General features: G+C 39.9%; 1 protein-coding gene across 3 annotated transcripts in view; it reads right to left on the bottom strand.

Annotated features, from left to right (window-relative positions):
- The window catches only part of osbpl10b (oxysterol binding protein-like 10b), a 103,863-nt gene that overhangs the window by 2,053 nt on the left and 89,288 nt on the right, over positions 1-12,522 (bottom strand). For 2 of the 3 annotated variants that reach the window (XM_062991332.1, XM_062991333.1), the window contains exons 8-10: positions 10,987-11,467; positions 6,172-6,358; positions 5,876-6,058 (exon numbers count right to left, since the gene is read on the bottom strand). In XM_062991332.1, the coding sequence (XP_062847402.1) occupies positions 5,876-6,058; positions 6,172-6,358; positions 10,987-11,467 (851 nt within the window). Of the gene's footprint in view, positions 1-3,193; positions 3,745-5,875; positions 6,059-6,171; positions 6,359-10,986; positions 11,468-12,522 lie in introns of those variants that run through there. The other variant, XM_062991334.1, reaches the window with a different exon arrangement.

Genomic DNA, 12,522 nt, shown 5'->3' with positions numbered 1-12,522 from the left:
GTACTGATAATGAGGAATAAGCACATGTGCACCACTGGTCTGCACATTTAAAAGGAAAGGACACTACGTGCTTTAAAAAGGGGACTTGAAGGCACCCTAGCCAGTGTTCAAATGACTGGATTTCTCCATTCATAGCCTTAATCTCTAAATGTGGATAGTACAAAGATGACACTTGTGCCTAGTTCACACTACATGATTTTTGCCCTGATTTTTGCTCGGCGACTGGTCGCCGCTAGATTTGCCGGCTCGGGAGCAACTGGACACCGAAGCGAGATTTCTAGCATGCCGAATATCTAAATCTGAGTTGCCCGACTGCCGAGTGCGGTGTCGAACAGCCAATGAGAACACAAGATACGGTGTGAGGGGAAATGCAGGGGAAAACAGGTGGGACAGGGGCATAATATAGTTTATATCAGAATACATCAGCACTCACATAAGTTTTACAGTATTTCTGACCTTATCATTCTCTACAAAACATAACACCAACGTTGCACTGCAAACAATATTTATTAACCTCCAACTTACTATAGAACAATCCATGCTGCTCGCGTAGCCCAATCCACTCAGATTCATTCATTTTTCTTCTTGATTTTACGCCTTTCGTCACATTTCGCGTGTGTTTTCGTGACAGAACGTAGTTTGGGAGACCAGAGAAGCTCACCTGCGATTCCAGTTGGTGATAGATGTGTAGTGTGAAATACACAATGACTTGAAAGACTCCTGATTACAACAGATCCAGTTGTGTAGTGTGAACTGTACAGCAACCTGACGACTTGGAAAGTCGTGTAGTGTGAACTTGGCATTAGTTGTCTAAGTGTAATTGCACCTATAGTTCTAGTTGCAATTAGTGGTCATTTTATTGGGAACGGCTGGACTTCCCAAGTCTGAGGCCATTAATGAACATGATTCTGTTTTACATAGTTTTTTCTCAAAACATATAATTATAACAATTATATGGCAAAACATATTATATAGCATAACAATTTGATGGAGCAGTTGAATCTTTAAAAAGACATAGACTTCAGAATTTCTTAGTATTTGGCACTACTGAAAAGCAAGTAAGCACTTTAAAACTGACCACATCATATCCCTTGTACAAAAGGTCTGGTCTCCTATCTTCTATCTGTCAAAGCACATGGTCAGACGACTTTGAGCATGTGGGATTTGATCTACTCATCAGAAGCTCATTTAAGTTCATACTCTATATTTGCAGCCCTTGTTCATTTATTATAAATATAAACATGCCAAATACTAAGAAATTCTGAAATGCATGTACACTTTTCAAAGCTTCCACTTCAGAACTCTCCTCGCACTGTCTTAATTAAATTCTGGTGCTTTTTAAAGTACACTTTAGGTCAATGTCCAGCTAGAAGACTTATGACCTCTGACAGAGACCCAGCTTTTCGACATATATATATAAATAATTTTTTTAATTCTTCAGATTTTATGATGCCATGTACACAGTCAAGACATTCAGTAGCAGAAGCAGCAAAGCAACCCCAAAACATCAGTGATTTTGTTACTTTGAGGGCCTCAATTAATTTTTTCCAGATGATACAAAGTTGTCTCGTAATTTTTCCAGATGATACAAATGTGCTTTACCAAAGAGCTCTATTTTGGTCTCATCTGTCCACCAGATGTTCTCACAGGAGAACTGTAGCGTCCTTAGGCAGGTTCTGACAAACTCCAGTCTGGCTTTTTTATGTCTGTGTGTCAGCAGAGGGGTCCTCCTACTGTAGCGTTCCATTTCATTCAGATGATGATGAATGGTTTGAGCTGACACTGTTGTATTCTGTGTCTGCTAGTCAGCTTGAATTTGTATGGAAGTTTATTAAGGTTATTTATCCACCATTTGAATGATCTCTCATTTTGATTTCCCACCAGTTTTTCTCTTCTGTCCAAGTCCAGTGAAATCAGCTACAGCATCAGGGGCTGTAAACTTCTCAATGACATGGACCAACCTTAATGTTTTGTGTGTACTATCATTGAAAATGCACTTAAGATTGTCCATGCTTTGTACAATGTTGGTTCTCACATCCACATTTAATTCACATTTAATTAACTGACTGTTTTCATGGTCAGTGTGGTACATACACATGCAAAGATTGAAAAAACTTTCCTTCATTTAAACTGGTTGCAAGCATAATTTCTATATTAGCGGTGTCTACTATTGTCCACAGTTGAATATAAGTGCAAATGAAAGGCACATTACAAAACTAAAATCAAATTATTCCTTACAATTTTGAGATGCCAATAATTTTCTCCAGTTAATTGCTGTGTACTACAGTTCATAGTAGTTCTCTCAGCTTTTTTTTGTGGTTCCAATACACAAAAAATTATAAACATATGAATATTAAAGCATTTGTAATGGCACCAATTTTTGAGGTGAAGTGCTGCATTTTCTAATACTCTTGGCTGTGACCGTCAAGTCAAAATAACTTTCCGTACAGCACTGCCCCTAGTGGCACCTCAGAAAGTTCCAGTATACTTGTAACAATTCCCTCTGTATCTACAAAAGAGTGTAGTGCAGGTTTTCTGTTGTTGTTGTGTAATCAAAATATAGATCATTAAAACCACAGGATCAAATTATGGACACATGACCTTGTACATCATCCTAATCAATCCAGAAAGCCTATGTAGTTCTATTCTGCTCACGCATCTGTGCCGTGTGTTAGGACAGGTATGTTTATGTAAGAGGTGAATGGAAATCAGGCTAATGTGAATTCAGTCTGCCTGCACAAACCAGCTTAGTGCATCTGTATCATCTCTTGATTGCATTACTCTTCGATGCTGATGCCAGTTTAATACTGTTATGGTTCTGTGATTGGACATGGATCTGGCTCTATCCCTACAGCGTGGAGCTTTAGGATTATTAAGTAAGTGGTCTGAAGAGACGGGCTGTGAGGTGACCCATATGCATTACAGATCCATTGGGGCTATACAGAAGAAGAGTTGTCTCATCTTTTACGACATTGTTTTACCTTGTGTAACAGGTATTATTACGCTTTAGGTGATTCTTGCTAGAAAAATGGACACAAATATCATCCGAAATTCAAACACACGTTCACAGAGTAAATTTACTCTTACAATAGAGCAGGTTGGTGAGATTATTTTTCCTAATTAATATTTATTTGTTTCCATTCAATTCCGATTACACTATTAATTTGAACTCAACTTTGTATGACTTGATAAAAGGAATTAATTTGTATAGTATAACAACATATTGAAAAAAATAATACAGCTCCCTAAAAAAGTACAACCCCCTACATTGTTTTTGACTTAATCACACACCCCCTTCACAATTAAGATCAGAAAGAAAGAAAACTGTATCTTCTTTAAAAATTAAAAATGCCGCTCAGGTGGCACAGCGGTAAAACACGCAAGCACACCAGAGCTGACATTTCGAACTCATCCGGCTGGGCTGGGCGGCTACATAAACAATGATTGGCTTGTTGGTCATACAGGGCGGGAGCTGGAGGGGACCTCATGACTGATGCAATTACGACCTCTGCTGGCTGGTTGATGCTGCCTGCACAGAGTCTAGGAGTAATGTGATCAGGGTGTGGCTCTCTATACACACAAAGCTGATCCACAAATGAACTCGCCTTAAGCAAGTGAAAAGATGCAGTCGGCAACTGCACACGTGTTGGAGGGGGGAGTGTGACAGTCTTGCTCTCCTCAATCAGCAGTGGGGATCAGCATCAGTAGAGAGGAAGCATAGTGCAATCGGGTAATTAGATACAACTAGATTGGGAGGAAAATGCAAAAAAAAAAAAAAAAAAAAAGCTTAATTAAAATACCAATACTTTACAAGTATTTATTCCCCTAAATATATATATATATATATATATACAGTGTATCACAAAAGTGAGTACACCCCTCACATTTCTGCAGATATTTAAGTATATCTTTTCATGGGACAACACTGACAAAATGACACTTTGACACAATGAAAAGTAGTCTGTGTGCAGCTTATATAACAGTGTAAATTTATTCTTTCTTCAAAATAACTCAATATACAGCCATTAATGTCTAAACCACCGGCAACAAAAGTGAGTACACCCCTAAGAGACTACACCCCTAAATGTCCAAATTGAGCACTGCTTGTCATTTTCCCTCCAAAATGTCATGTGATTTGTTAGTGTTACTAGGTCTCAGGTGTGCATAGGGAGCAGGTGTGTTCAATTTAGTAGTACAGCTCTCACACTCTCTCATACTGGTCACTGAAAGTTCCAACATGGCACCTCATGGCAAAGAACTCTCTGAGGATCTTAAAAGACGAATTGTTGTGCTACAAGAAGATTGCCAACACCCTGAAACTGAGCTGCAGCACAGTGGCCAAGATCATCCAGCGTTTTAAAAGAGCAGGGTCCACTCAGAACAGACCTCGCGTTGGTCGTCCAAAGAAGCTGAGTGCACGTGCTCAGCGTCACATCCAACTGCTGTCTTTGAAAGATAGGCGCAGGAGTGCTGTCAGCATTGCTGCAGAGATTGAAAAGGTGGGGGGTCAGCCTGTCAGTGCTCAGACCATACGCCGCACACTACATCAAATTGGTCTGCATGGCTGTCACCCCAGAAGGAAGCCTCTTCTGAAGTCTCTACACAAGAAAGCCCGCAAACAGTTTGCTGAAGACATGTCAACAAAGGACATGGATTACTGGAACCATGTCCTATGGTCTGATGAGACCAAGATTAATTTGTTTGGTTCAAATGGTCTCAAGCATGTGTGGCGGCAATCAGGTGAGGAGTACAAAGATAAGTGTGTCATGCCTACAGTCAAGCATGGTGGTGGGAATGCCATGGTCTGGGGCTGCATGGGTGCAGCAGGTGTTGGGGAGTTACATTTCATTGAGGGACACATAAACTCCAATATGTACTGTGAAATACTGAAGCAGAGCATGATCCCCTCCTTCCGGAAACTGGGTCGCAGGGCAGTGTTCCAGCATGATAATGACCCCAAACACACCTCTAAGACGACCACTGCTTTATTGAAGAGGCTGAGGGTAAAGGTGATGGACTGGCCAAGCATGTCTCCAGACCTAAACCCAATAGAACATCTTTGGGGCATCCTCAAGCGGAAGGTGGAGGAGTGCAAAGTCTCGAATATCTGCCAGCTCCGTGATGTCGTCATGGAGGAGTGGAAAAGCATTCCAGTGGCAACCTGTGAAGCTCTGGTAAACTCCATGCCCAGGAGAGTTAAGGCAGTTCTGGGAAATAATGGTGGCCACACAAAATATTGACACTTCAGGAACTTTCACTAAGGGGTGTACTCACTTTTGTTGCCGGTGGTTTAGACATTAATGGCTGTATATTGAGTTATTTTGAGGGAAGAATAAATTTACACTGTTATATAAGCTGCACACAGACTACTTTTCATTGTGTCAAAGTGTCATTTTGTCAGTGTTGTCCCATGAAAAGATATACTTAAATATCTGCAGAAATGTGAGGGGTGTACTCACTTTTGTGATACACTGTATATTTATTTAGGATAAATCACAAATTTCCACAATGTAATTGAACAATTTTGGCCTATTTCTTTCCCCAAAATCCTTCCAATCCCAAAACTTAAAAAAAAAAAAACCCAAAGTTCCCAAGTTACCAAGAAAGTGGTGCTGTAAACCTGTCACAAATATTTGACAGGGTTAAGATGAAATCTTTGATTACACATTTTCATTTGAAATCATTCAAGTGTTGATTGGACAGTGTGATTTTGGGTCAGTGTCTATCTCAAAGATGCTCTCTGTAATGTGCTCCTGTATAACAGACTGCTCACAATGCTTTCTCAAACTCTTGCCAAAATACAGTATATATCAATATATTATTTTAAATAGAAACGCTTTTTAAGGTATTATATGTTCAGAAATCATGTGCTTACCGAGACTCATACTGTCCCTGTTTTTCCACTGGGCAAATCTTCTTTTTAATGACTGGCAGTTTGGTCGTGTCAATGACTTTGGTTTCTCCGCTACTATAGGTGAACTCCAATGTACCGTTCCACTCGCCTTGTGCTTTACACACAATTGTGCCAGTGGGGTTGTGCTTGACCTCCGCTGTCACTCTGTCAATAGTAAAGTGGTGTTAGATTTTATTCCTGAAGCATTATTAAAAACATTTATCCAGAATTAATCAAATTGGACATTTTTAAAAAACAATCTCCATATCCATGTTCACCTGTGCACTTTTCCTCCATAAAAGGGTTTAGTGTGGAATGTGACTGTGGCTGAGTAGCCACTCTTGGCACAGGAGATGGAGACTTTTCCTCCTAGCTCAACCCATGGCACTGTGAGTATGGAACGGGCATAGGCGCAGGGTAATGTGAACACGTACTGCTCTTCATGCTCCAGAAGGTGCAACACTCCTGCACACACAGTAAATTCATTATTGTTCAGGTTCTTATCACTTAGCTGGTTCATTAAAAGCATTGTATTTATCAGATCACCATAACATCCAGCATACTAAAGTATAATCGCATACACTGATCAGCCATAACATTAAAACCACCTCCTTGTTTCTACACTCACTGTCCATTTTATCAGCTCCACTTACCATATAGAAGCACTTTGTAGTTCTACAATTACTGACTATAGTCCATCTGTTTCTCTGCATGCTTTGTTAGCCCCCTTTCACCCTGTTCTTCAATGGTCAGGACCCCCCACAGGACCACCACAGAGCAGGTTTTATTTAGGTGGTGGATCATTCTCAGCACTGCAATGACACTGACATGGTGGTGGTGTGTTAGTGTGTGTTGTGCTGGTATGAGTGGATCAGACACAGCAGCGCTGATGGAGTTTTTAAACACCTCACTGTCACTGCTGGACTGAGAATAGTCCACAAACCAAAAACATATCCAGCCAACAGCACCCCGTGGGCAGCGTCCTGTGACCACTGATGAAGGTCTAGAAGATGACCAACTCAAACAGCAGCAATAGATGACCAGTCGTCTCTGACTTTACATCTACAAGGTGGACCAACTAGGCAGGAGTGTCTAATAGAGTGGACAGTGAGTGGACACGGTATTTAAAAACTCCAGCAGCGCTGCTGTGTCTGATCCACTCATACCAGCACAACACACACTAACACACCACCACCATGTCATTGTCACTGCAGTGCTGAGAATGATCCACCACCCAAATAATACCTGCTCTGTAGTGGTCCTGGGGGGTCCTGTCCATTGAAGAACAGGGTGAAAGCAGGCTAAAAAAGGTATGTAGAGAAACAGATGGACTACAGTCAGTAATTGTAGAACTACAAAGTGCTTCTGTATGGTAAGTGGAGCTGATAAAATGGACAGTGAGTGTAGAAACAAGGAGGTAGCTTTAATGTTATGGCGAATCGGTGTATGAGTTGCCCCTAAGCCCTTTAAAAATGTTTAGCAAGTCAAGAAGATCTGTCAAGGTTTTATGTTTCCACCATTTATAGATAATGGTTTTCACTGTGGTTCGGTGGAGTTGTAGGAGGCAATAAATGCTGTGTAAGCCTTTACAGGCTAATATATTTCAAAAACTTTTTCTCAGCTCATCTAGAATGTATTTGGATCATGGTGTAATGTTCATGTATGAGGTTAAGGGTAATAATAAGTATGATTTAGTGTCCACAGGTCTACATATGTTCAACTAGCTAAACTTGAATGCCAATTAAATGAAGTGAACTGGCTGATTGACATTAGGACATTTCTCACTGCATTGTGGTAAATAACATTTTATTTAGTTTCCTGTCGTCTGAATGCTATTCAATTATTTTCCAATTAAAATTCCTAGCTGCCAGTTTAACAGTGTCAAGGTTAACATGACATACTAGAAAACACAACAAAAGATCTCGTATTTGCATCGAATCTGCATCTTCATGATTGTACCATGAGCCACCTGACTGTTTCTCCTGATTATGTAACAGAACACTGTTTGGCAGAGTTTGCTGTGGGAATGCATCCAGGTCTGACAGAGACACATCTGTCCTCTCAGGAGAGAAGTGCAAGAGGCGACTAGAGTGCTGCTCCATGCCCATGCAGCACCTTTGCTTTGGAAGCGAGTATGGCACTCTGATGATATGATGCTACCATGGTTACCAAAATAGTGTGTACAGGACAGAAAGGAAAGAACCAGGTCTGAGTGCAAAATATTTGCAACGTGAAATATTTCAGTCTATTGGATAATAAGAATTACAGCCTGAAGCTGTAGGGGAATTAACGTGTCACTCTCTTTCACTGTGTTGTGCTGCACTAGATCATTACGATGCATTAAAGACTGAAATCCCAATAAATCCTCATAAACTCAGTGTCTTTCCAATGGCCCTAGCATTTCTCATCTGTCTTGTAGGTAATTAATGCCGGCCTAATTACAGTGCAGCCCTGAGGTCGGCTTACAGAAAAAGCAGCAACACTTCACTGAACACCTGCCTGCTGCCAGGGCTAAAAACAGGCTGAATGGAGGAGGATGAGCGACTTAAGTGCTGCTGTATTGTATGTTTAATAGAAGATTTAAAATGTGACAAGATTAAATTATTAAAAGAGATATTGATTAAATAATTTAGCATTTCTGTAAGGCACCTAGCTGTAGAACTGTAACAAGCAGCCCAACACTTCTCAACTTGTTTTAATTTATTTATGCATTTTCTTCCTTTTTTCCTTAGCTAGAGTTTTAACTAAGACGAAGAGAACTGAGCACATCACTCCAGTTCTAAAATCTCTACACTGGCTTCCGGTTAGTTACAGAATAGAATTTAAAGTGCTGCTACTGGTCTATAAATCACTGAATGGGTTCGGCCCAGAATACATCTCAGAAATGTTTAGAGAATATAAACCCAGTAGATCTCTTAGATCCATGGACTCAGGTCAGCTAGTTGAGCCCAGAGTCCAAACTAAACACGGTGAAGCAGCATTTAGCTGTTGGGCTGCATATAACTGGAACAGACTGCCAGGAGATATTAGATGTTCCTTAAATGTAGAAATCTTTAAATCCAGGTTAAAAACATTTCTTTTTTCTTGTGCCTATGAAATTTTTGCTATTACCCTCATTTTACCATATTTCTTTTAGTTTTTCATGCTCTTCTAAATTGTAGTGTATATTTTACTATATTTTATTTTAGTTTCCATGTTCTTAATTTTTTATCTCTCTTGTTTTAATTTCATATTCCCTAAATTGTAGGTTATACTTTACAATATTTTCTTTTAATTTTTCATGTCCTTAATTTTTTTTATCTCTCTTGTTTGAATTTCATGTTGTCTTAATTGTAACTAAATATTTGCAAGAAGTCTTTCTGAGGTTTTAGATCTCAGGAATGTTTTAATGCTTTTAATTAATTTTTTTCCTTATGTAAAGCACTTTGAATTGCCACTGTGTATGAAAGGTGCTATACAAATAAACTTGCCTTGCCTTGCCTTGCCTTCCTCCCGATTTAGCATAGTCAATTTGTCTTCCGCTGAATCTCTGCGCTGGTGTGCTAGCGGAATATCCTGCTGCGCCACATGGGCGCCTCCCTTTCTATTTAGATGTTTTTGATTTATTTATAATAGGACTAAAATCAGTGCACCTCAAAATTTGCTTAAGTTTAAAGCCATTGCAAAGTGAACACATCCTATAGGACATTATATCAAGTTCCACTGTTGCTTACACCTGCTCCTACAACTCAAAACTAAATTCATAGCAGAAATGTACCTTTCCACTTTTTCTACCTTACCTGAAAGCTTATTGTATGACTATGAGTAAGCATCCCTTTAACATTGTGCCTTTACCTGTGTGAGCAGCTTGTTTGTTTAAAATCCTCCCCCTATGAAAAGAGTATTTCTCTGTATCTAAATAGTGTGCAGACGTGACTGACATATTGTTGGAAACTTCAGACCCTCAATTCACTATTTCAAAATGATTAAAAATGATTTTTATTAATAATACCTTTTAGTTTATACTAAATGGCTCATATGGCTGGATAAGTAAAAATTCCAAGTTTTAAATGGCACATAAGTGGTCTATATACAACCTATATTCTTTCAGATGTGCTGTTATACACTGATCAGCCATAACATTAAAACCACCTCCTTGTTTCTACACTCACTGTCCATTTTATCAGCTCCACTTACCATATAGAAGCACTTTGTAATTCTACAATTACTAACTGTAGTCCATCTGTTTCTCTACATGCTTTGTTAGCCCCCTTTTATGCTGTTATTCAATGGTCAGGACCCCCACAGGACTACCACAGAGCAGGTATTATTTAGGTGGTGGATCATTCTCAGCACTGCAGTGACACTGACACGGTGGTGGTGTGTTAGTGTGTGTTGTGCTGGTATGAGTGGATCAGACACAGCAGCATTGCTGGAGTTTTTAAATACCGTGTCCACTCACTGTCCACTCAATTAGACACTCCTACCTAGTTGGTCCACCTTGTAGATGTAAAGTCAAAGACGATTGGTCATCTATTGCAGGTGTTTGAGTTGGTCATCTTCTAGACCTTCATCAGTGGTCACAGGACGCTGCCCATGGGGCGCTGTTGGCTGGAAATTTTTTGTTGGTGGACTATTTTCAGTCCAGCAGTGACAGTGAGGTGTTTAAAAACTCCATCAGCGCTGCTGTGTCTTATCCACTCATACCAGCACAACACACACTAACACACCACCACCATGTCAGTGTCACTGCAGTGCTGAGAATGATCCACCACTCAAGTAATACCTGCTCTGTGGGGGTCCTGACCATTGAAGAACAGAGTAAAAGGAGGTTGAAAAAGTATGTAGAGTAACAGATGGACTACAGTCAGTAATTGTAGAACTACAAAATGCTTTAATATGGTAAGTGGAGCTGATAAAATGGTTTTAATGTTATGGCTGATCAATGTATTAACATATTATTTATTTTGGACCCACCAGCAGATCGGTGACTAAGCACAGAAGCACTTAAGGTATTAACATTTGAATGCTGTCCTTTTAGTGTAAGGTTTTTATAGTTCGAATGTACATAAGAGGTTTTACTACCATCAATAGAATTACAACAACCAACTCACCCTCGCCAACCATAGACACTCCCACAGACATGCCCATAAACTTGCTCTTTGTCCAGACGTGGGCATTGACACACATCCCACGCTCCTTACACTCACAGTAAAACCCAGAAACAGGTGGGTGGTGCGAGACCTGCTCTGCCACAAAACGTAGCCGGTAACAGTTCGTGTGATTGGCTGAGCAAGGGGGTGGGACAGAGTGAGATGTGGCAGAACTTGTGGTCCTAAGGGGGCGCACTCTTTCACAGGGGACATCCCAACTGCACAGGAAACTCTCTCCCAGAATAGGGTTATAAGGCTTTTTGGCCACTGCGCCCTTGCGTCCTTCGTGGAAGGCAGTCAGGTAATATTCCACAAAACGCACAATGCGCTCCTCCGGTGTCGTTCCAGATGTGATGGCTAAGAACATATCGGGATGAGCCATGAAGTTAGCATACATCTCCAGCAAGGAGCGCTTCTCCAGAATAAAGGTGGGTAGCACCACCTGGAACAGGAAAGACAGACCTTTATTTATTACATTTAATTCAATGGAAAAAAAAATCAGCTACTTCTTACGCTAGTATGCTAAATATTGCTATGGTACATGTTAGTATCACTAGATGTTCTGAATATGGTGTTGATAATGTTATGCATTTATTAAAAGCAACGAAGGTACAGTATTTGATTTTCTTTATCTAACACGACTTCAATGTCAACATCACTACAGTCTTCAATCGGTCAATGTTGTACACAAGTGTATTCATCTTAGTGGTACTTAGGAGTACACATAATTCTCGGCCTGCTAAAATATTCAAGATTTTAGGAAAAAACACAGAAATTCAGTTTTTAGGCATAAATAAAAAATGGTATCAAACACTTTACAAATAAATGGATTTTAAGTAATAGTAAAGGTATTTTTATGGTGCATGGGGTCAAATTTTTTAACCACAAACATTAAACAGATTTTGCTTACATCTTGACCCTATCTTTAATTGATACACATGTGTTTGGGACCCCAAGCCCAGAACCCAAGGAGACGAGGATGATGGGGATAAATGCATGATCCCATATGAGCTCGTCTCGTGCAGGTGAAAAGATGCAGTCAGCTACTGCACACGTGTCAGAGGGGTCATGTGTTAGTCACGGCTCTACTCGATCAGGAGTGGACATCAGCAGCAGTAGAGAGGAAGTAAAATGGAATCTGGTAGTTGGACTTGACTAGATTGGGAGGAAAATTGGAAAAAATGCAAAGAAATGCTGTGTTTTTCTGATGTGTGAAGACATGCATAGCTAGTATATTGCCAGTGTGTGTTATGATGCAAACATAGTGGAAAAAGTGTTTCAAATCTGGCATCCCTGAAATTATATCTTAATAGTCTTCATGTCAGACACTGTAGGGTTTTCTTATGAATTACCTTCTATAAACTTTTAATACATTCTTGCTGAATCTATACACTGTGCCATTCAATTTGTCTGAAATGGAAAAAATCAATCAAACCAATAATGAAGAAAGAGTAGGGGTGTCGAACAAGCTCATAATCGAGTGTCTACATATTTTTG

Source organism: Trichomycterus rosablanca, chromosome 3, assembly GCF_030014385.1.
Source record: "Trichomycterus rosablanca isolate fTriRos1 chromosome 3, fTriRos1.hap1, whole genome shotgun sequence".
NCBI lineage: Eukaryota > Metazoa > Chordata > Actinopteri > Siluriformes > Trichomycteridae > Trichomycterus > Trichomycterus rosablanca.
The sequence above is the reverse complement of the archived record's forward strand: the minus strand, read 5'-3'. Positions and strand labels throughout refer to the sequence as shown.